The sequence below is a fragment of the Centroberyx gerrardi genome, chromosome 17 (assembly GCF_048128805.1).
Source record: "Centroberyx gerrardi isolate f3 chromosome 17, fCenGer3.hap1.cur.20231027, whole genome shotgun sequence".
Lineage (NCBI taxonomy): Eukaryota > Metazoa > Chordata > Actinopteri > Beryciformes > Berycidae > Centroberyx > Centroberyx gerrardi.
In genome coordinates this window covers 9,559,355-9,578,539 of record NC_136013.1, presented here as the reverse complement: position 1 = coordinate 9,578,539, position 19,185 = coordinate 9,559,355, and the positions used below count along the sequence as shown (strand labels likewise).

The 19,185-nt window shown below is 42.9% G+C and overlaps 2 protein-coding genes across 4 annotated transcripts in view; both read left to right on the top strand.

The window, feature by feature from the left end:
- pcnt (pericentrin) overlaps positions 1–8,576 on the top strand; it is a 38,775-nt gene extending 30,199 nt beyond the window's left edge. For both annotated transcript variants that reach the window (XM_078289430.1, XM_078289429.1), the window contains exons 47-60: positions 286–620; positions 763–865; positions 972–1,144; positions 1,238–1,513; positions 1,746–1,903; positions 2,523–2,652; positions 2,839–3,630; positions 3,756–3,971; positions 4,285–4,506; positions 5,083–5,309; positions 5,424–5,503; positions 5,822–5,966; positions 6,070–6,197; positions 8,072–8,576. In XM_078289430.1, the coding sequence (XP_078145556.1) occupies positions 286–620; positions 763–865; positions 972–1,144; positions 1,238–1,513; positions 1,746–1,903; positions 2,523–2,652; positions 2,839–3,630; positions 3,756–3,971; positions 4,285–4,506; positions 5,083–5,309; positions 5,424–5,503; positions 5,822–5,966; positions 6,070–6,197; positions 8,072–8,115 (3,029 nt within the window). In that variant the 3' untranslated portion in view covers positions 8,116–8,576. The remainder of the gene's footprint in view (positions 1–285; positions 621–762; positions 866–971; positions 1,145–1,237; positions 1,514–1,745; positions 1,904–2,522; positions 2,653–2,838; positions 3,631–3,755; positions 3,972–4,284; positions 4,507–5,082; positions 5,310–5,423; positions 5,504–5,821; positions 5,967–6,069; positions 6,198–8,071) is intronic.
- A 508-nt stretch (positions 8,577–9,084) lies between these two features.
- Positions 9,085–17,613, top strand: senp2 (SUMO specific peptidase 2). 2 transcript variants are annotated; one of them, XM_071915935.2, is made up of 17 exons: positions 9,085–9,429; positions 9,708–9,769; positions 9,875–9,984; positions 10,209–10,281; positions 10,492–10,579; positions 10,757–10,925; positions 11,637–11,743; positions 11,886–11,971; positions 12,312–12,369; positions 12,458–12,530; positions 12,642–12,797; positions 15,063–15,194; positions 15,691–15,915; positions 16,051–16,130; positions 16,237–16,321; positions 16,418–16,513; positions 16,610–17,613. In XM_071915935.2, exons 1-17 carry the CDS (start codon positions 9,251–9,253, stop codon positions 16,670–16,672), a joined length of 1,842 nt encoding a protein of 613 aa, XP_071772036.1. In that variant the 5' UTR covers positions 9,085–9,250; the 3' UTR covers positions 16,673–17,613. The 2 variants fall into 2 exon arrangements, with proteins under 2 accessions (XP_071772036.1, XP_071772037.1); XM_071915936.2 differs by having other exon boundaries at positions 9,086–9,429; positions 12,645–12,797.
- Positions 17,614–19,185: the final 1,572 nt, after the last annotated feature.

The window sequence follows — 19,185 nt, the reverse complement described above, 5'->3', positions numbered from 1 at the left end:
TTGTTGGTAGTGTGTTGACTTAGTGTAATTGCACATCAAGAGTAGGCCCACACTGTCAAATGCAGATAAAAAGACATTGATGAAGCCCTGATGGTTGAAAGATCTGTCAAATAAACCAGACTGTTTATCAGCATTTGAGAGTGTGGGCCTTCTCCTCTCTTGATGCGTGCATAGAAGTTTGATAGTGTCCAGGTATAAAGGAGTGAAATGAGACTTGGCTCTTGAACACCATGGCAATAAAAAATGATATCTTCATGATGTTAAGTATGTCTTCTTCTGTGTCAGATATTTCTCACAGAGGGTTTGAGGACAGCGTGTGTGTTTCTCGTGAAGAAGTCTCCCTGAGCTCGCCGGAGGTTCTAAGGAGACTGGAATGTTCCGAGGATAGAATCCCGGAAGGGTTCCACACCTCGGTTCTCTGCTCTCGTCTCTCTGAGCTCAGCGCTCTGAACAGCACAGGCCTGGATCTCCCCCAGGCCAAGACCTCACCCAGGGTTAGGATGGAGCCACCACACTCCAGGACCATCACCCCAGATCCAGCCTCTCAGAGCAGCCGCTCCTTAGGCTCCGTCTCACCCTCTGACAACCTGTCCATGCTCGACTCACTGGACGTTGACAAAGTACGTGGTCTAAACAGTTACATGCACGCTACCTTGTCGGAGGTTCTGTAAGAGGCTTTCACTCGTTTTTTTCATAAGTCAGTTTTTGAAAATGCTTAAATACTTTTTTCAAAGTGTACGTATTTTTTTTTTTTCCTCCCAGGTGCATGACTCTGAAACCCTTGACCTAACAGCGCCTCCATCTCCTCTCGGCTCCACCTCTTCCTTGTCAGCACCGGAATGGGCCAGCGATGGATATGGCAGCAGTGAGTCTTTGCCGACGGCTGTATGACTATTGTGTTCTGTATGTTATAACAAATATAGCAAAAAAGTATTGATCATTAACTCCTCTTCCCTTCTCTTGTATCTCAGATGTGAGTTCAGAGTTGGGTGTGAGGCTGAGAGTGGAGCTGGAACAGACTGAAAGGCTGGATGCTCAGTTTGTCGAGTACCTCCGCTGCCGAGGCATGAACCCCACAGCTAACACAGACAGCGCTGCAGGCAGTATGAGCTACAGCGATGACCTGCTGTCACCTGAGCTTCAGGTAGGCTCCACTCACACACACACTGTTGGAATGAGTGATCATTTCATATAAAAATAGGCTCAGTTCTTACTCTGTTTCTCCATCTTTCTGCAGGGTCTGTTGAAGAAAGTATATCAGGAAAGCTGCAGAATTCTCACTTTGTCTCAGCGTCGTGCCACTTCCTCGTCCCAACCTCACGTCTCGGACTCACAGCGCCTCTCACTGGATCAGACACAGTGTCAGTCAGATGATGGCACCCACCAACTGGACCGCACTGACAGATCGCCCTCCGTCCCCCCAATGGGCTGGCAGCAGGAGAAGAGGGCGCTGCAGGAGACTGTGATTGCTCTCCGAGAGCTGCTCTGTCGCATGGCACAGAGAGATACACATGTGAGTCCCTGTGGTTTTCAAGAAAGGGTTGACAAAAGTTACCAGGTTACACATTTCCCTGTCAACAGACCATTAAATGAGAATGGAGTGAAAGTACATTCTTCCCAATATTAGCTTACATCATTGCAAGTATGATTATTTCAATTTTTTAAAGATATTTCACTTAATATCTGAATGTGCTGCACAGTTCCATTGAGTATCTGTGCTGATCACTTCCTTCTCTCTTCCCCAGACTGACTGTAGAGGTGATGGTGATTGGCAGAGAGAGCAGCTACAGATTGAGGGACAGGTTGAAACCCAACTGAGGGCGGAGCTGGAGGAGAGCCAGAAAAGGCTGAACTCGGCCCACAACGCTCAGCAAGAGCAAAAGAACAAAATACAATCACTCAGGTATACCCACACACTGAATAATGGCACACATGCACACCTTTTTGCCCCTTATGTCGGACACAAATCTAATTGCGAACTGTTATTCTATGTAAGAACTGGACACACAGTATGTCCTCAATCACATTCTTTAAGACTCAGCATTTTGACAAATGCCAAAGACGCAATCTTTTTTTATTATATATGCTAAAACCATGCAGTCTAGGCAATGGGGTGCTTATTTTGTCCCTAGCAAGTTTAATTTAAAAAGTATAGGAATGGAAAATTTTGCTTTATTTCAAAGACCCATGAAATTCTTCCTGTATGGACAAATGGCTGGTATATGTTGTCAGCTTGTACATCAATTCATGTGACTGACTAGTTGTTTAAAGGCTGAACTCCCTAATATTGAAATAAACATGTATTATGCAGTGTTATTACATTGTGTTGGGCATCTTGGTGCCTCAGTTCATTTTGGTGTTACCGCTTATGTTACAGCTTATGACCTTTCTCGCATATTGTACTTAGTCTCTCCACCATCTTTTCTGTCACGCTCCTCTGCAAGCTATCTAGTAATACTATAAAATGCAGAAATGCCTGAAAAGTAATTTTAAAATTCTAATAGTGTTTATTCCTCTCCCAGGCTGGCTGCAGAAGAGGATGAGGAGGCATTGAGGAGGGAGCAGACCAGAGTCGAGGAGCTCCAGCAACAACTGGAGCAAGAGAGAGCTGTCACCCTCTGCAAGGAGAGAGAGGAGGAGGCGAGGAGAGAGGTAAGACAAATGCAAATGGATGAATGCACTTGATGTATTAGCCATGTCTAAGAAAAACCATGCTTCCACAGTGGTGTTTTAAAAATCAAACATTGTGAAGAGCCCAGAGCGTGGAGCCAGAGTGTACTTTAAGTTTTAAGTTTACCTTTACTACTCTGAAAGATGACCTTCCTCTCCCCTCCCCAGGCTGTTCGAGTATCTTTAGAACAGCAGGGGTCAGAGGTCGTGGCTCTGAAGGGTCAAGTGGAGCAGGAGAAAGTGGCCTGCAGCAACCTCAGACGTGAGCTACAGATAGAACAGTCCCGTAGTGTGCTGCTAGAGAAACGCCTAGACGACACCCATAAGGACCTAGAAGACGAACGCCAACGTTCTGCCCGGCAACAAGATCTCAGTTTGCAAGAAAGAAACCGGCTGGAGCGCCTCCGGACTGAAGCGGACTCTCGCTTTGCCGACGCCAACTCTCAGCTGGCTGATGCGCAGAGGAAGCTGGAGGAGGAGAGGGACCGTTGCTCCAGGCAACTTGACGAGCTCTGCCACAGACAGGAAGCTGACGCAGCCAGGGATAGGAAGTTCATCTCTGACATGCGCACCCAGCTAGAGCAGGAGCGAAGGCAGGGGGAGGAGCTTGCAGCTGTGACTGACAGGCTGAGGGCTGAGCTACTGCAGAGCAGGAGGAGAGCTGAAGAGGAGGACAGGAGGAGGAAGGAGGAGTCGCAGAGGGAGCAGGAGGCCTCGGCCCGGCATCGTGTAACTATGGAGACCCTGAAGGAGCAGAAACAGGAAGCCAGCCGCGCTGTAGAGGTGGAGCGAGAGCGTTCCAGACGCCAAGGGGCGGAGCTCGCAGAGCTGAAGGAGAGGCTGCAACTGCTGAAGGACAAGGAGAGGGAGAGGGAGGAGCAGTGGGACAGGGAGAGGAGAAAAGAGAGACAAGAGCAGATGGAGAGGGAGAGACGACAGGAGAGCACCAACAACAAACTGGTAAGATATCATCAAGCTGGTTTTGATATTCCTGGAGTATGATGCTTTCCCATAATTAATGTTCATATTTCAGAGATAGAACCTCTGTCAAATACACACCACCTGATGAATGTTTCTGTCTGTAGTGTGAGTTGGAGTTGTTGAGACAGCAGGACCAGCAGCGCATGAAGGAGCTGCAGCACACTCTGGCAGAGCTGGAAAGAGAGGAGAGAGAGATGGCTGCTCAGAGGCTGTCTGGGCTGACCACAGCACATCTACACCAGGCGAGATCTTCCAAGCATCTGCATAATAACATCCAGACTGACAGTGCCCAGGCCAGCAGCACACTACAAAACCAACAGGTGCACAAGGAGTTACTGTTAGATGAGCACTGCAAAAGGAGAGATCTTTGATAGTGCATTTGTGTCTTATTTACAGATTTTTGACTACAGGAATAACGGTTACATCTGTTGTCATGGTGCTGTGGCACAGACTCTTGCACATAATTATAATAATTATTATTAATTATTATAATTATTATAATAATAATGTTGGCTGCATGTAATGTTGTTAATCTAGGAATATACGCTTACTCTACTCTTGTTCTCATAAGTTGCTCTGGATAAGAACAATGGCTAAATGCCTTAAATGTAAAATTATGCTTTCTCTCTGTAGTCCTTCTCATCCTCATTGCCTTCCTCCGGTCTGGTGGAGAGGTTGTTGAAGGAGAACTCTGAGCTGACGGAGCGTGTGACAACACTGAGTCAGGAGAGGGTCACCCTCAAACACACACTCACCTGCCTGGAGCGACAGCTACGCCGCTCTGAGAACGAGCTTGCCAAGGTCACCACAGAAACGGAGAACAGACCCATCAATGATGCGGCTAGCCATGGCAAGGTGGGAAGGACACACACACACACACACACAATATTATGCCATTCTTCATATCCAAACATACATAAGCATACATGAATACATTGGCTACGATTACAGTTGTCATTTCAACATGATTTCTTCAGATCTGCTTTTAAGGAACTGATTTTATGAGATCACATGACTGTATGTCCATACTTGACCTAAAAATGGCCCTTATGCAGTTTTTTCTGTGGCTATATTTATTTAAATCTGACTATTACCTTTTCCCGTTGTCACTCCCAATCTCTTCACACTGCTTGTATGTGCATTGTCGCGGGATTGCATCCAGGCTACATAGAAATGTTATCATAATACAAACTTGACCAGTTCAATATCTGGTTTTGAATAACAATGTGACAAAAAAACTATTTTGGTGCATCCAAAATTGCCACTTAATGCATCCTGGTTTAACTGGATTATAAGTAGCATTGAAATGACAAGTGTAACGGTGGCCTATGTCACGAACTTTAACATTTACGATCATCGTCTTGGTTATTTGTGTCATGCTTATGTATCTCAATAATGAAAGGATGACAACCATCCTGTTCTTGTCTGCAGGTGCAGCGGTTGTATGAGCGCTACCTGCGTGCTGAGAGCTTCAGGAAATCTCTAGTGTACCAGAAGCGTTACCTGCTGCTGCTGTTAGGAGGATTCCAGGAGTGTGAGCAGGCCACACTGTGTCTCATTGCCCATATGGGGGCGCGCCCCTCACCCCCACTCTCCTCCCAGCGCAGACCCCTCACACGATTTAGAGCTGCTGTACGAGCAGTCATTGCAGTCTCAAGGTAGGGAGCATACCAGGTTGTACAAGTGATTCTTTTTTTGTTGTTAAAGAGTAAGTGCAGATATTTGAGTGTGCTGTGTATTGATAAAACTGACCAGTCACTTTTTTTTTTCAGGATGAGGTTCCTGACCAGGAAATGGCAGAGAGCAATTAGAAGATTATCTACATCTGGGACCGTCAATGGGCATGCTCCAGGTCAGCTCGGTGAACATATATTATGATAATGTGCATCACATGACTGTGTTTATTTGTGTGGTTTTGTTTTTGGCCAACAACTAACTATACGCACATCGACAGTGGGTGCTGGGTTAAGTGCCGAACATCAGCTGGGAAGTAGAACCTGCACAAGTATTATTTAACTCTTTTAATTTGACTCTATTTTAATTTGACCTGACGAAGATCCATCACAGATCGAAACGTTGTCATGAAATAAAGAGTTAAATAATGCTTTGGTGTGCGGGTTCTACTTCTCAACTGTGGTTTTGTTTTTCTCACACTTCGTCTCTCTTATAGGTTCTCGAGGGGAGGTTTTAAGGCAGCAACAACAAAGATCAAATTCTGAGTCTTCACCGCCAAATAGAGACAGCAGTGCCATCCACAGAGAGACGGTGTCGACCCTCGTTCCACCAGTCAAATCACCCTTCAGGTTGCACAACAGGTTGGGCCCCTCTTGAGCAAAGACTCTGTTCAGTTTGAGATTCAAAGTTCAAGACTTGCACAAATATATTAATTCCTCATTAATGAGCTCCCTCTTTCTTCAGGACATACTCCACCTCCACTATGGCCTCTGGGCATTCTGGGGGAACATCACATGATCCAGAGCGATCCCTGACAGAATATATCCACCATCTGGAGAAAGTCCAGCAACGGCTGGTGGGAACTAGGCAAGGTGAGAGGGATTAGATAGAAGAGGGAAGCACCAGGTGTGTGTAAGGACAAGGGACGGAGTCGAATGCACAAAGGTGGAGGAAAGGGAAGAACGGGAATCGATTCACTGTTAATTAGAGACAAAGGGAGTATGAGGTCAACACTGGGTCCATGAGAAGTCACAGCTTGTCCATTACTTCATTTCATAGGTTGGGGGTGCACTGTCACTATGGAGACCTGTCTGTGTATTCATTGTACTTTTCCTCTATGGCAAACTGTCGCATTTACAAATATTAATATGGTATTTTTATTGAAAATTATTGTAAGCATCTATGACTGATTGCACAAGGCAGTACTCTGAGCAGTATACAGTCCATTAAGTTTGGAATTACACTGGTGATGGTACCCTGAAGATTTCAAGAAATCCTACGCTGCAATATTAATTGGCACTATTTGTTGAGTCCTGAGCACCTAATTAATTTGAATTATGGTATGTGGTATCACACTGGGAGATGTTATGGGCCATTGGGCATATGTTTTTAAATGCAGCTCTTGTTCCAGGAAGTGTTTTTACCATTCATTTGTAACTTAGGCTTCTCTGTTCTGTCAGTACAAACAAGAGCAATTTTAGGACAAAGATGACAAAGCCATGAATTTTATTTATTTATTTTTGATGGTTGGCTAAACACTTCCTGGGACCATGTTACCAAAACCACGAAACCTGTGTGCTCTATCATCTCCCAACCCAGTAAGCGAGACTCACTTAGCCCCGCCCCCAAAAGAGGAAATGACGAGGCAGGGACAGGCAGCCTGTTCCCCTGATATGGTTGGTTATCGGCAGCGCTGGCTGCAGGAGAATGGGACGTGGCTGTACCTGAGCTGCCTGTCGCCCCTTTACCTGTATGGTCCAGGTGAGTGTGAGTGTAACATACTCACTCCACCAAACAAACAAGTACCAGAATGCACCTCTCGGGATGGGTACTAACTTGTGTCAGCAGTCATTCTTGAGCACACTGTAGATGGACAGTTTGTCATGCGAGTAGTGTTTCAACGCAGGGGCATTTTCTCATGTCTTGTTTTACAGAACTGAATTACGGTTGGTGGTTTTTGAGGTTCTGTTTGCATGTCCGTCTCACGTTCATTGATGTTTGATGTGTTACACTTTTAGGGATTCTGGATCAATTGGCAGCAGATCAGTATTGGCAGATATCCGCCTAAAATAAGATTTACTGGCCAACTCGGATATTCCAATCTAATTTTGTGAATGAGAAAATGAGACATCATGTGTACACCAAAATATATTTATCAATTACAAATGGAGGACTTAGTTCCAGTGTGTTTTGTTGCATTGCTTTCAATTTACTCCTGACAAAAAATAATGGTCGCCTTCTATAAGTGCACAATCCTAGTTGCTTGCTTGCATATTAATTCAGGACAATTATTTTCTTATGTTTTATTTAAATTCACAAAAAATGGCCAATAAGTATCTTCTGAAGGTAAACAAATGCACAGAAATATTCACAATAACAATTCTGAAATGTCCTCCTCCCACTTTCCTTCATGACTCGGAAGCTGATGTTTGTCCCGCCATCTTGCCGACCGTCCCAATACTGTAGGAGACAAAATAAGCTGCTTCATTATCTCCTTCATAGCAGCTTTGCCGGAGGAAACCCCCATACAAGTCGCTCCGCCCAACTAAATTTTAAGATGACTTCAGCTACAATAAGAGACACTGCAGCGAGGATTGTAATTGTAATTGGCATTGGCTGACTGTTCTCAAAGAAATATAAATAATACAATAAATTCAGAACATCACCAGTGGTTTTGTTTAACTTGTTTGCATGGATTTGTGGAAAAAAGATCTGACTTTGGCTGTTTTTTTTGTGTCCGATCCAGGTTCTTCTGTTCTCCACCCACACCCAAAGAAGTCCGACCACTGAAGTCATGAATGTCTCCTTTCACCTTACGATCCCCAAACCGTCCATGCTTTGCACCCATGTGTACAAGTGCACAAAGGAATATCACATAGAAGTATTGAATTTTTGATGACGTCCTTGATTTTATAAGTAAATAAATTATTTTTTAAGATTTTCTATTGATTTTTCTATTCTCTGTACCTCAGCATTGTAAAGGTCACTGCTAATAAGTTGCTTTTGTTTTTAAATAGTGCTGTTTGCTATTTTTCTACCTAAGTTTTTTACCTGTTTATGCTCTGTAAATAGGTCTGCTGTTGGCAATGTTGTTCGTACATGTGTCCAAATGTGTAATTGTTTTGCACTGGAAGGATCAACATAGCTAATCGGTGTGTAAATGTACAAAGGTGAACTCTGTTTTTAATATTTTCTATTATTGATGTTTCTACCATAAAATTAATAAATATTTTAAATGTGATTACAAAATGCCAGAGCATTGTTTGTCTTTCATTGGGGCTCTTAATTCATACTCTTCTTGGGGTGGCCAGGCATGCCTAAGCTGGTGTTATATACACATTTTTCAATTTGACAAGCAAAATGAAAGGGTTTTTTGTTTTTGTTTTTTAAATCAGTTGGAGATATCCCACTGACCCCTCTTTACCTATGGTTCAGAGTCGCTCCTCTTGGAAATGAGACTATTTTGTGCTCAAGCTCACTGACCTGAAAGTCAAATAACTGACCCTCAGGTCAAATAACTGACATGTTGATCACGTTACGTAATGAAGAAGTAACTGTTAATATCTGAGCCTCAGCCAATGATATTCTGATCTTCCACCGACGCTCATTGCCTCGTTGGTCAGAGGATGCGCTCGTTTAGCAGTCCCATGACGCCGGGTTTTCAATTGGACGGTTTCCATTGGTCTGAATGTAAGATTCCGCCCACCCTTTTTCTTTTAGACACCAAAACGATCGCACTTCGTGTTATCAACACTGAGTGACGCACGTCCTTTGCATTTCATTACAGCTAGGCTAATGCTAAAGCTAACACTAAAGAGGGGAGTTAAATGGTGTGTCGTAGGTTGTGTTGTGACACTTTATCTCTTGTGAAATAGACCTGGCCCGTGTAGAAGACCTCGTTTCCATCTTCTTGTATTTGTCTGGGATGTATGGATGGATAGTTGACGGAATCTCGTCGCTCTTTGAGCCCATTACGGGGCAAAACCCCAGCGAGTGGCCTAGGAAGGGTAACGTTAGCGGGGAGACACACACGCGAGCTGGCGTGACAGTGAGGGCACAACAGCAAGAGAACCACGGTAGACCGGCGAAACGTAATTACCAGAGGTTGGTTATTGAATATATCGGGCCATTTTAGTAAGCTAGCTAACTGTTGTCTAACGTTAGTTGAATATTCAGTGCTGCCTTAACTCTGTTATCCGCTAGATCTGGTTACCAAGCTAACAATAGGTAACCAAGTAGTAAGCTAGCTAATGTCAGCTGGCTGGCATTGGCTGATTTAACTGTCAAAAACTAAGCTTGCCTCTTGATAGCAAGCTGTATATGTATGAATTTCGTTTTTGTGCCATTCTTCATTGATAACAGTTTATTTTATTCTGTTTCAGCGTTTATGTCGCAGACAGTGTTTGTCAGAGCGAGCAGGTGGAGGTGAAAAGATGTAGGCGAGGTGTGTAAACAAATAGTTTTGGCATCGTTTCCGAATTCTCCAATAAATGCAAATGTGGTGGCAGAAGTGAATATGATGATTGATTTGCTGCCTCTTGTGTCTTAGATGTAGTTATTAGCTTTGTGAAGAAGACTGTGGCAGGGGTAGCGGGTCTGCTCAGACTGCGGAACCCACTAACCAACTGCGAGAAGCATAAACATTATGAAAACACCCAGGTTTGTGCGCTTTTTTCTCTCCGTCACTCAGACACACATTTGTCCCATGAACTGCTTACACATGTATATGAAAAGACTGGACAGTTCCGACTGCTTTCAGTTATCCCATAGTGTTTGTGTAGACGTTGGACAGTAAATCAGGAACAATGCACAGTTCAGTTTGATGCTCTGGCTTTACAATCATTGTTATTCTCCAACTTGAATCATATCCATTGCCTCCTTAGATGCAGCCTGTTACCCTGATGGGGATAGATGAGCTCCACACCTCATGGATGAACAGTTCTGAGTGGAGGATGGGTAAGCAAGGACAACTGTTACTGCAGGAGTAGAATTATAGCTTTTGGGGAGAAAATTCTCCTAGTACATATCTGACTCAATCACATGTTCTGCTGATTTTTCTTGATTTTGTTTTTTTTAATGTCACTTTCTCTGTATTCTTTGCCTTCTCATCCTAATACCCTCCCATTTCCCATGTTTCATTTGGTTGATCTTGTTCTTGCTCTACAGATAAACCAGTGGGTGGACTCACTGAGCGGGAGAGGGGCGGTAAGAATCTCTTCCAGAGCTCCTCACCTCCTTTGATGAGGAAATACAGGCAAGTGGTCCGATGTTTGAGTTTCACTTTATTTATCCAATGCTGTGCTGCCTTTCACTCATCCACTTTCCTTGTAGATCTGTATGCAACCACGCAATCATCAATGTCTCATCTAAGTAGCATATTTTGACACTTGTAACGCTCCCTGACTAATATATATTACCCCTCTGAATCCAGTGGGGCAGGGCTGCCTACAGGTATTCCTGACCGGGGGAAAGACAGAGAGAGAAGGAGTTCCCTCCAGCTGCTGCCCTCTAGGCCGGCTCTGAGGGTAACCAACCCAGACCTGACATGTAATGGCCTCGGACACAACCGCTGCTACAAGCCCAGTCTTACGGTGGAAGAGGTAAAATACACAGTTGACATAATGGTTGGATTTATACAGTGGTACCTTATAATCATGTATCATTTTTATGTTTTATTCAGTTAGGGTTTAGGGTTAGGGACATCTTGCGTTTTCTTAATGCTACACTGGGTGAGATTTTTATGTAAACATACACCTGTCTTATCAGCCTAAAGAAGTGGGGCTGCAACAGAGAAGAACGTCCCATCCCCTCTGTTTGAGACGCCGTAGATTCACCCTATTTGCCCAAATTAAACTCTTGTGTCCTGTATGGTCACTGGCAGGAAATCTTCGCTGTGCACAGGAAGTGACAAATTGAAACTTAAAGTGTAACTAAAGCCCCAAACCCAAATCTGTGGTGAAGCCTGACACCTAATGGTGAAAAGTCGGGTACTGAACTGACCATCTGCTTTTGGCTGGTCTTTGCTGCCAGGTGATGTCACCTTCTATAGAGTACAACAGGTGGTGACATCACCGCATTACATGGTCTCTGGGTATTTAAGCCTCAAAATTCAACCATTCTCCTCCATTTGGGGCCGCCAATGTGCAAAGTTGCCTAGTGCAGTTTTGAGTAGTACTTAATTTAATAGTTTTTCAAAACCAAGAGAATCACCTGATAGATTGAGCATTGATTGAGATTCAAGACTCTTCATACCCTGTGGCTTTGTTGGACTGCTACTAACCAGTTGTTATGTGTTTGGATTCTTCCTCTAGGCCATAAAGCAGAATAATAAAGAGCATTACAGGCGCTTGTTGGAGATGGTGACGGAGAAATACAGCAAAAGCCAACCGCTGCCTTTCAACCAAACAAAACCACAAGAGTGAGTGTAAACCCCTTATTAATGTGAAGAGACAAGAGGCAAATTTCACTAAGATCCATCTAACAAAATGCCCCAAAATCATGAGTCCATCAGTCTTCTCAGATTCTGATACCTCTCCCTTCTTTCCCATGTTTGCTACCAGTGAGTCACTTCTGCAGACTGAACACAGAGCTGCTGCTTCGGGAAGAGCCTGTGAATCTGTACCCAGGAAGACAGGACACATTACAGGTAAACACCTCCATAGACCATAGTCACCATAACATACTCCAAAAAAACAGCTGGAAGTCTGTAAATTAATGTGTACTTATAGTAATGCTTTCCATTTTGGTTCTTGAAGTGATACTTTTATTGCAAAGTCGCAAATTGTTCTTTCTATCAGCCGTTAATAGACTCATTATGTTAATGAGTCGCGTGGGTGTGACAGAATGTTATAGCTCCCAGTCGGTTGTGATTACCTGATGAACCTTTTCAGCCAAACCTAACCTTTTAGTGTCCATGTCAGTAAACAAGCCCCAATGAATCTGCCCTCTCAGACTAATAACCCCGCTCATCTCTTTCTATTGCTTAGCCACCCCAAGTGTGTTTACGTGGAGAAATGCATCTGCAACCAAGGAAGCCAAAGACAGGTTGGTGTGTTTATATACATTATATGTGTCCTAATATGCATGTTCATGAATTATGATTCTTTTTCTAATCTATATGATTCGTCTCCAGGAGGGGTGGCATGAGCTTCAGTAAGACGTTCAGTGGAGCCTTTGAGGACACACAGCATGTCAGATGTGGAAAGGTGGTCATCTCTCTTTTTCTCTCTCTCTCTCACATGTAAAAGCCTTCATTAAGCTATAAGTATGGTGGAAAAGGAATAGCATTATTTCTGTAACATCAACCGTCTCCCCAGCAGAAACAAGCAGCAGAGTTGGACCTCTCTACAGAAGTAGCGACTCGCCTCAATCTGGTGGACAGAGAGACTCCTGCTCTCGCCCAGCCTGACACACATTGTGCACACACAACCCATACACGCCACATCGACGACGACCTACCTAGACTGACTAAGGTGAGAGAAAATGTTTGCATGAGTGAGATGTGTTGCTGTGTGGAAGAAAGTATACATACTAGGGGATGGGACAATATATTGAAATTCAATTTATCGGAATACAAAAAAGGGACAGTACGTATGGTGGGGCAGAAAAATGAATCGCAATATTAGCTAAATTTTATTCTGCTGTAGTAATCGCAAATAAGACGGCTTGCCCATTACAATTTCACAAGCTCTCCATCTAAATTATATTATTTACACTTTGTAATGACATTTTTAAATTGTTGTTTACATTCTTGCAAGCCAACGCCATTGCAAGAAAGATCGGTGGCTCAGAAATAAAGCTAAATCTGCACAGTCATACTTTGTTGTCATTAGGGCTGCACCTAACGATTATTTTTTTATTGATTATTTTATTTGATTTTTGATTTTATAGATTAATCTAATGATTCTTTTTTCGATTAGTCGATTAATCTAACGACTAATTTATCGATTATTCGAAAGATAATTTTTTTATTACTCGATTAATATAACAATTAATTTACCCAAAATAAATATCAAAAACTTGTCTCATTAATACTTCAATATTTTATTCAATCATCTTCTCTTAAAAACATTCCAACATAAAATCTCTCCAAAATAAAATTAAAGGAAGAGCTTGTTCAATTCAAGTAAAAGGAATATAGTGCAATCTACATTTAGCAATCCAACAACAAAATAAATGAAACAATGTAAAATTCAAGTCACTTTCAGGAGGAATACCAAAACATTGTGCAACCTCGAGTTTAGCAGTCCAACATAAAATCATAAAATTAGTGCAATTTGAGTAACACTTACATTTTTTTCTAACAGGAATAACTAAAACTAGTGAATTCTTAATCAACTCTAAGTAACACACACCCAAGCACATAGACACAATCTCTCTCCCCCTCTCCTTCTTTCCCTCCCCTCCCTCCACCTCTCCTTCTCTCTTTCTCTCCCTCCCCCTCATCTTACAGTAAAATTAGTGCAATTCGAGCAACAGTTAAGAAAGCTCAGCAGCCATCTGGGGTGTGCATGGATTTGGGTTCCTTTTGTGGAAAAAGTCCTCCACACTGCTTTGCCTCATCCTGAAAAAGAGACACATAAAGCACATTAGAATAATGATAATAGTGGCATATTTTAAAATTTGTCTAATTTCCACGTCACTGCTGTGTTATGATATTAATAATAATAATAATAATAATAATAATAGACCCTATTTGTCAGATGCCTGATCAGAAAAATACTGGACCTCAAATTCAAAAGGATTGCTGTGACACAGATTAATTTAATCACTGTATGTCAACACTTTCTCTGAACTGGAGAATCAGTATTTTTACTTAAGTACTTGACTTAAAACTTAAAATGGTTATGACATGGATTTATTTCATCACTGGAGTAATATGCAGTTAAGATAATCACTGGCAAATGTATTTTTGCATCAGTGTGGGGCAAGGAAAATAATTGAAACGATTTACAGACTGTAACAACGTTAGTTTAAGCCATTTTCTCACTCATACATGGCCGTTAAAGTAAACAGAAAATATAAAACGGCCGAATAACAACGTTAGATGACGCATGGTGTAACGTTACGTTAGCAGCGGTGCAGAAATTAGTTTTAACATGGGGGCGATGAAGAAACATTTAGAAAATCAATTATAAGTGACTGCTACTAACAGAAACACGTTCCGCGTGTTGATAATCCTAATATATCATGCTTGGGTGGGGACAAAAAGTAAACAGGACTTACGATGCTGTCTTGCTGCTGTCTTGACAAAGCGCTCCGGGATGCTTTTGCTTCAAGTGTTCGTGCATAGCAGTTCTGCTGTGATAAGCCATTTCCAATTTGCAGAGCTTACAGAGCACCACATTGTTGGGTCTCTGTCTTAAATACTCCCACACTTTAGATGATCGTGGGCGAGGTTTTTTAGCTGCAGCTTGTTCTCCGGGGGAATCCATGCTTTGACCGGGCGCAGCCATCTTACTTCATTGCGACGCGCCGACGCACGTTATGCAAATCGACGTATTTCCGGAATCGATGACGTCGATTACGTCGATGAGTCGCCCCAGCCCTAGTTGTCATTGAACTTTTATTTATTACATCGTACCGTGGTTGTATCATATCGTGAACCTCATATCGCATATTGATTCGTATCGTAAGCATATCGTCTCATCCCTAATACATACTTTTTCTTTTGGTCATGTATTCATTGTGTGTGTGTGTGTGTGTGTGTGTGTGTGTGTGTGTGTGTGTGTGTGTAGGACATGGCAGCGGAGGTGATTCGTGCTCTGGCTCAGAGTGACCCAAACCTTGTTCTAAGTGCTGCTTTCAAACTCCGCATCACGCAGAGAGACCTGTCCACCCTGCAGGAAGGCAGCTGGCTCAACGATGAGGTACGGTGTAGTAACAGTACAAGGACAAGTTTAAGAGGTTTAAGTAGGGCTGGGCGATAAATCAATATTATCGTTTATTGTCTTTTGGTGAAATCATATGGTGATTTTGGGATATTGTGACACAATTCTGCTGTCTAAATTGATGATAACAAGCAAATTTGATTTTAAAACTGACAAAATGAGATGTGAAACATTTTAAGGAATATTTGAAAATTTCTGTTTTGTTTGACATCACACCTAACATTACCATTCGGTTCAATGGGATGAACATTGATTATTTAGTGTGATTTTGCATATGTGAGCCATATCGTGATGTATATCGATATCGGAAAAATCCTTATGATTATCCTGATATTGATTTCAACCACATCACCCAGCCCAAGGTTTAAGTGTAGACTGTATGTGATGTCAAGTGTGATTTATTTCATTTCAAATTTAAATATAAGTACGGTCGGGTATTGCATTTTGTGGCTCATTTTATATTCCCTCCGCCAAGGTGATCAACTTCTACCTTTCCCTGGTCATGGAGCGGGGCTCTGGCCAAGCAGCAGGATTGAAGGTCTACTCCTTCAGCACCTTCTTCTTCCCCAAGCTGCGGGGCGGGGGAGGGGGGCAGGCTGGAGGCCACGCTGCCGTGAAGCGCTGGACCAAGGCTGTGGACCTCTTCCAGTATGATCTCATACTGGTCCCCCTGCATCTGGGCGTCCACTGGGCCATGGCTGTGAGTCAGAAAGTTCAGAACCACAATCACTTGCTGGATTTATGATTTGTTCCCTTATTTGTTTATTTTTTTACGTTCTTAAGTTGCTGCTTCTTGACATACGTTTTTCCTTTTTTGACCTTTCACTTTCTCCAGGTGATAGATTTCAAATCCCGGACAGTGAAGTCATACGACTCGATGGGCCAGAGACATGACGACATCTGTAATCTCTTACTGTGAGTCTTCATCTCAAGTTATCCCACCATCATGAAGGCGTTTGTCATAAAATGCCCTGATTCTTGTGTAATTGGGGAAAATGACTTCATTGTGCCCGTTTCCCAGACTCTACCTGGAGGAGGAGCACAAAGCCAAGAAGGGCCGAGACCTGGACAGCGCCAAATGGACTGTCGGCAGCTTGAGGGCCAGCGTAAGTGAAAGTGGAAGGAATCGCATCAGGTTTATCTGGGTGAAATGTGTCATCCTGTTCTGTGAGACTAAATGTACACTGTGCATTCCTGTACAGGAGATTCCCCAGCAGAAAAATGGCAGTGACTGCGGTGTTTTTGCCTGTAAATACGCTGACTATATCGCGAAAGGAAAGCCCCTCAGCTTCAGACAGGTATATAGGTTCACCTGTAATATAATGCATATAATGCATCTTCCACGCATTGTTTTTTACAAACATTGAAGGGAACATCTGTCTCTTTCTCCTTAGTGCCACATGCCGCTCTTCAGGAAGTTAATGATTTGGGAAATCCTCAACCAGAAGCTGCTATAGAGGAACACAACAATCTTCTATCAATCAACCACCCAACAACACAGACTTTCTCAATGGGAGCAACATCTGTGTACAGTGACTACATGACAATGAAGACAATAAATGGGCCAAAGACTGGGACTTCAAACTCGAACCCAGTCTCTTTGTTCTGGTCTCTAGAAATCAAACACTAGTCTTACTAGTTGAGTATGTCCCTTTACCTGTCAGGGACTTATTCACACCTAGTACTAATCTCTGAGTTGTAATTGGAGACATTATTGGGATGTGAGAAACTTATGTCTTACACAGGCTATGGCACTACTGACTGAATGGCTTTTTTTTATATTTTGACTTTGGATTGTTAGTTTTACTGTTCAAATACTGCCTGAAGTGCCTTCAGTGGATTAATCCTCTTGCGCTTAGCTCAACTTTAAGAGTATAATTTTGTCTATTTTGGGAAGCTACGTAGTAGCATACAACTCAAGATGTGTTTTGAGGAGCTTGGTTCTTATTTGACCGAGGCTTTGATTGAATCAAGCAGTTTCTGTTTCAGTTTTAGTGGAATATGATTGGACGAAATGATAGATCAAATCCCTCCCTTCCAGATCTTGTTGCAGACAGACAAATGCATGGTTGGGCCTTTGTTTATAGACATTTATTTTGCTGTAAAGTTTACAATTATTTATGTGCAGTGATTGGATGAGAAAGTTTTGTGGGTGTGTGTGTATAATTTTTTTTTTGTTGCCATGAATGGAGCATAAATAGTTACTTGCTATTTCCCCATAGCTAATATAAGGCTCTGATGGTCCTTAAATTATTTCTGTGATCATACCGCACAAAGCTACTTAGGGCTACTACATTGACCTGTATACAGAATAGCAAACTACTGTACACACGTGCATGTTTAAATCCATGCTAAAAACATCTGTGATATTTCCTGTAATAAAGTATTTCATTTTTTATGTCAGAGTCCTACTATATTATGTGTAAGCATGATAAATACATAAACACGCAATGATTTTTACATATTCAGTTGCGTTACTGGTTGTTCTTGGCATGTTGACTACAAAACTGTAGAGTAAACACTACACTCGATGTTTAATTCCAGTTTCTTTTCCCAGCCTTTTTGCATTTCAGTGCACATCTCTGGGAATGTAGTGTTCTCATATTTATAAATTGCATTCAACCGCGGCTTTTAACTTGTAACTGACATTTTTTCTAAAAAGTTTGTGTTACTCTGAACACTTTTAATCAGAAGTACAAACGAACTTCTGTTCAAGGCCAGCGACCCAAAGCTCATACTTTGTAGTAACCAGAGCTATTGAAATACAGGTGAAAGAGCTTTCAGCAGCTGATGGCAGCACATTCTTCACCAGCACAAGGTAAAAACAGAAGAGAGAAGAGAGACAGAATATCTTTTGAGAGAGAGAGAGAGGCTTTCAGAGGCCACGAAATGGAGAAGCATGAAGAAAAGCTCCAGAGAGAGCAGGAGGACCAGGTGCAGACCATCAAGGCCTATTGGAAGGAGTATGAGGCCCTCCGCGAAACAAATTGGGACCCCTGCCAAAATATTTCGGAGCATGCCTGGGCGCTCGATGCCTCTGATGTAGAGAAGAGTCCCTCCAGGAAGAATTGGTGGTTAGAAACGAACTCCACAATTTGAGAGCCACTATGCCGCAGCTGGACAGCAAGTGCAAGACCTATAAAAAGGAGAACGAGGCCCTCCGCAAAGGCAATCTGGCCTTCTGTCAATACACCAACAGGAGAGCAAGCTGGAGGACTACAAGAAGGAGAACAAGATCCTCCAGGAGCAGGTTGGCAAGCTCCAAGCCTGTGCAGTGGAGACTTTGAGAGAATGTGTGCAGGAGCTGAAAGAGCTGGCCGCTAAGCTCAAAACTCAACAAACGGAGGAGCCGGAAGGAAAGCTGCAGAGAGAGAGACAGCCTTGAGGGCCCAGGAGGCCTGTAAGGAGGAGGCGGCTCTCCACCAGCAGGTCAAACACAACAGCGCTGAGGCACAGGTGGCCAGCTCTCCAGAGGAAGTTACAAAAGAAGAAGAAAAAAAAAAAAAGGCCAAGAAGCCGTCCATGCTGAGGAGGTTCTTCAATATCCTGAACCCTAAACAGAGAAGGGAGAAGAAAAAGGAGAAGCGGGACAGAAAGCTCAAGGCCTGTCAGAAGGAGAAGGAGCTCCTCCAACAAGAACCAGAGGAACTCGAGGGAGAAGGTAGTCCACTTCTGACAGTGACTCCTGAGCACACTGTCACCTGTGCCCAATAAAAAATAATGTACTGTATGTTTTATTTCTGTAGAGCGTTTGAAACATGTAACAGTAATTGGATCTATAGCTGTTTTTGTGAAATGAACTAATGACCGACTAAGTTCACTTGCACTCAGGTAATAGAATACGACCACTGTTACCAACTTGGCCACTTTGTCACTAGATTTGCGACTTTTCTGACCCACCTGGCGACTTTATTTCTCAAAAATGACTAGCGACAAATCTAGTGACTTTTTCTGATCGGAGTTAAGAACC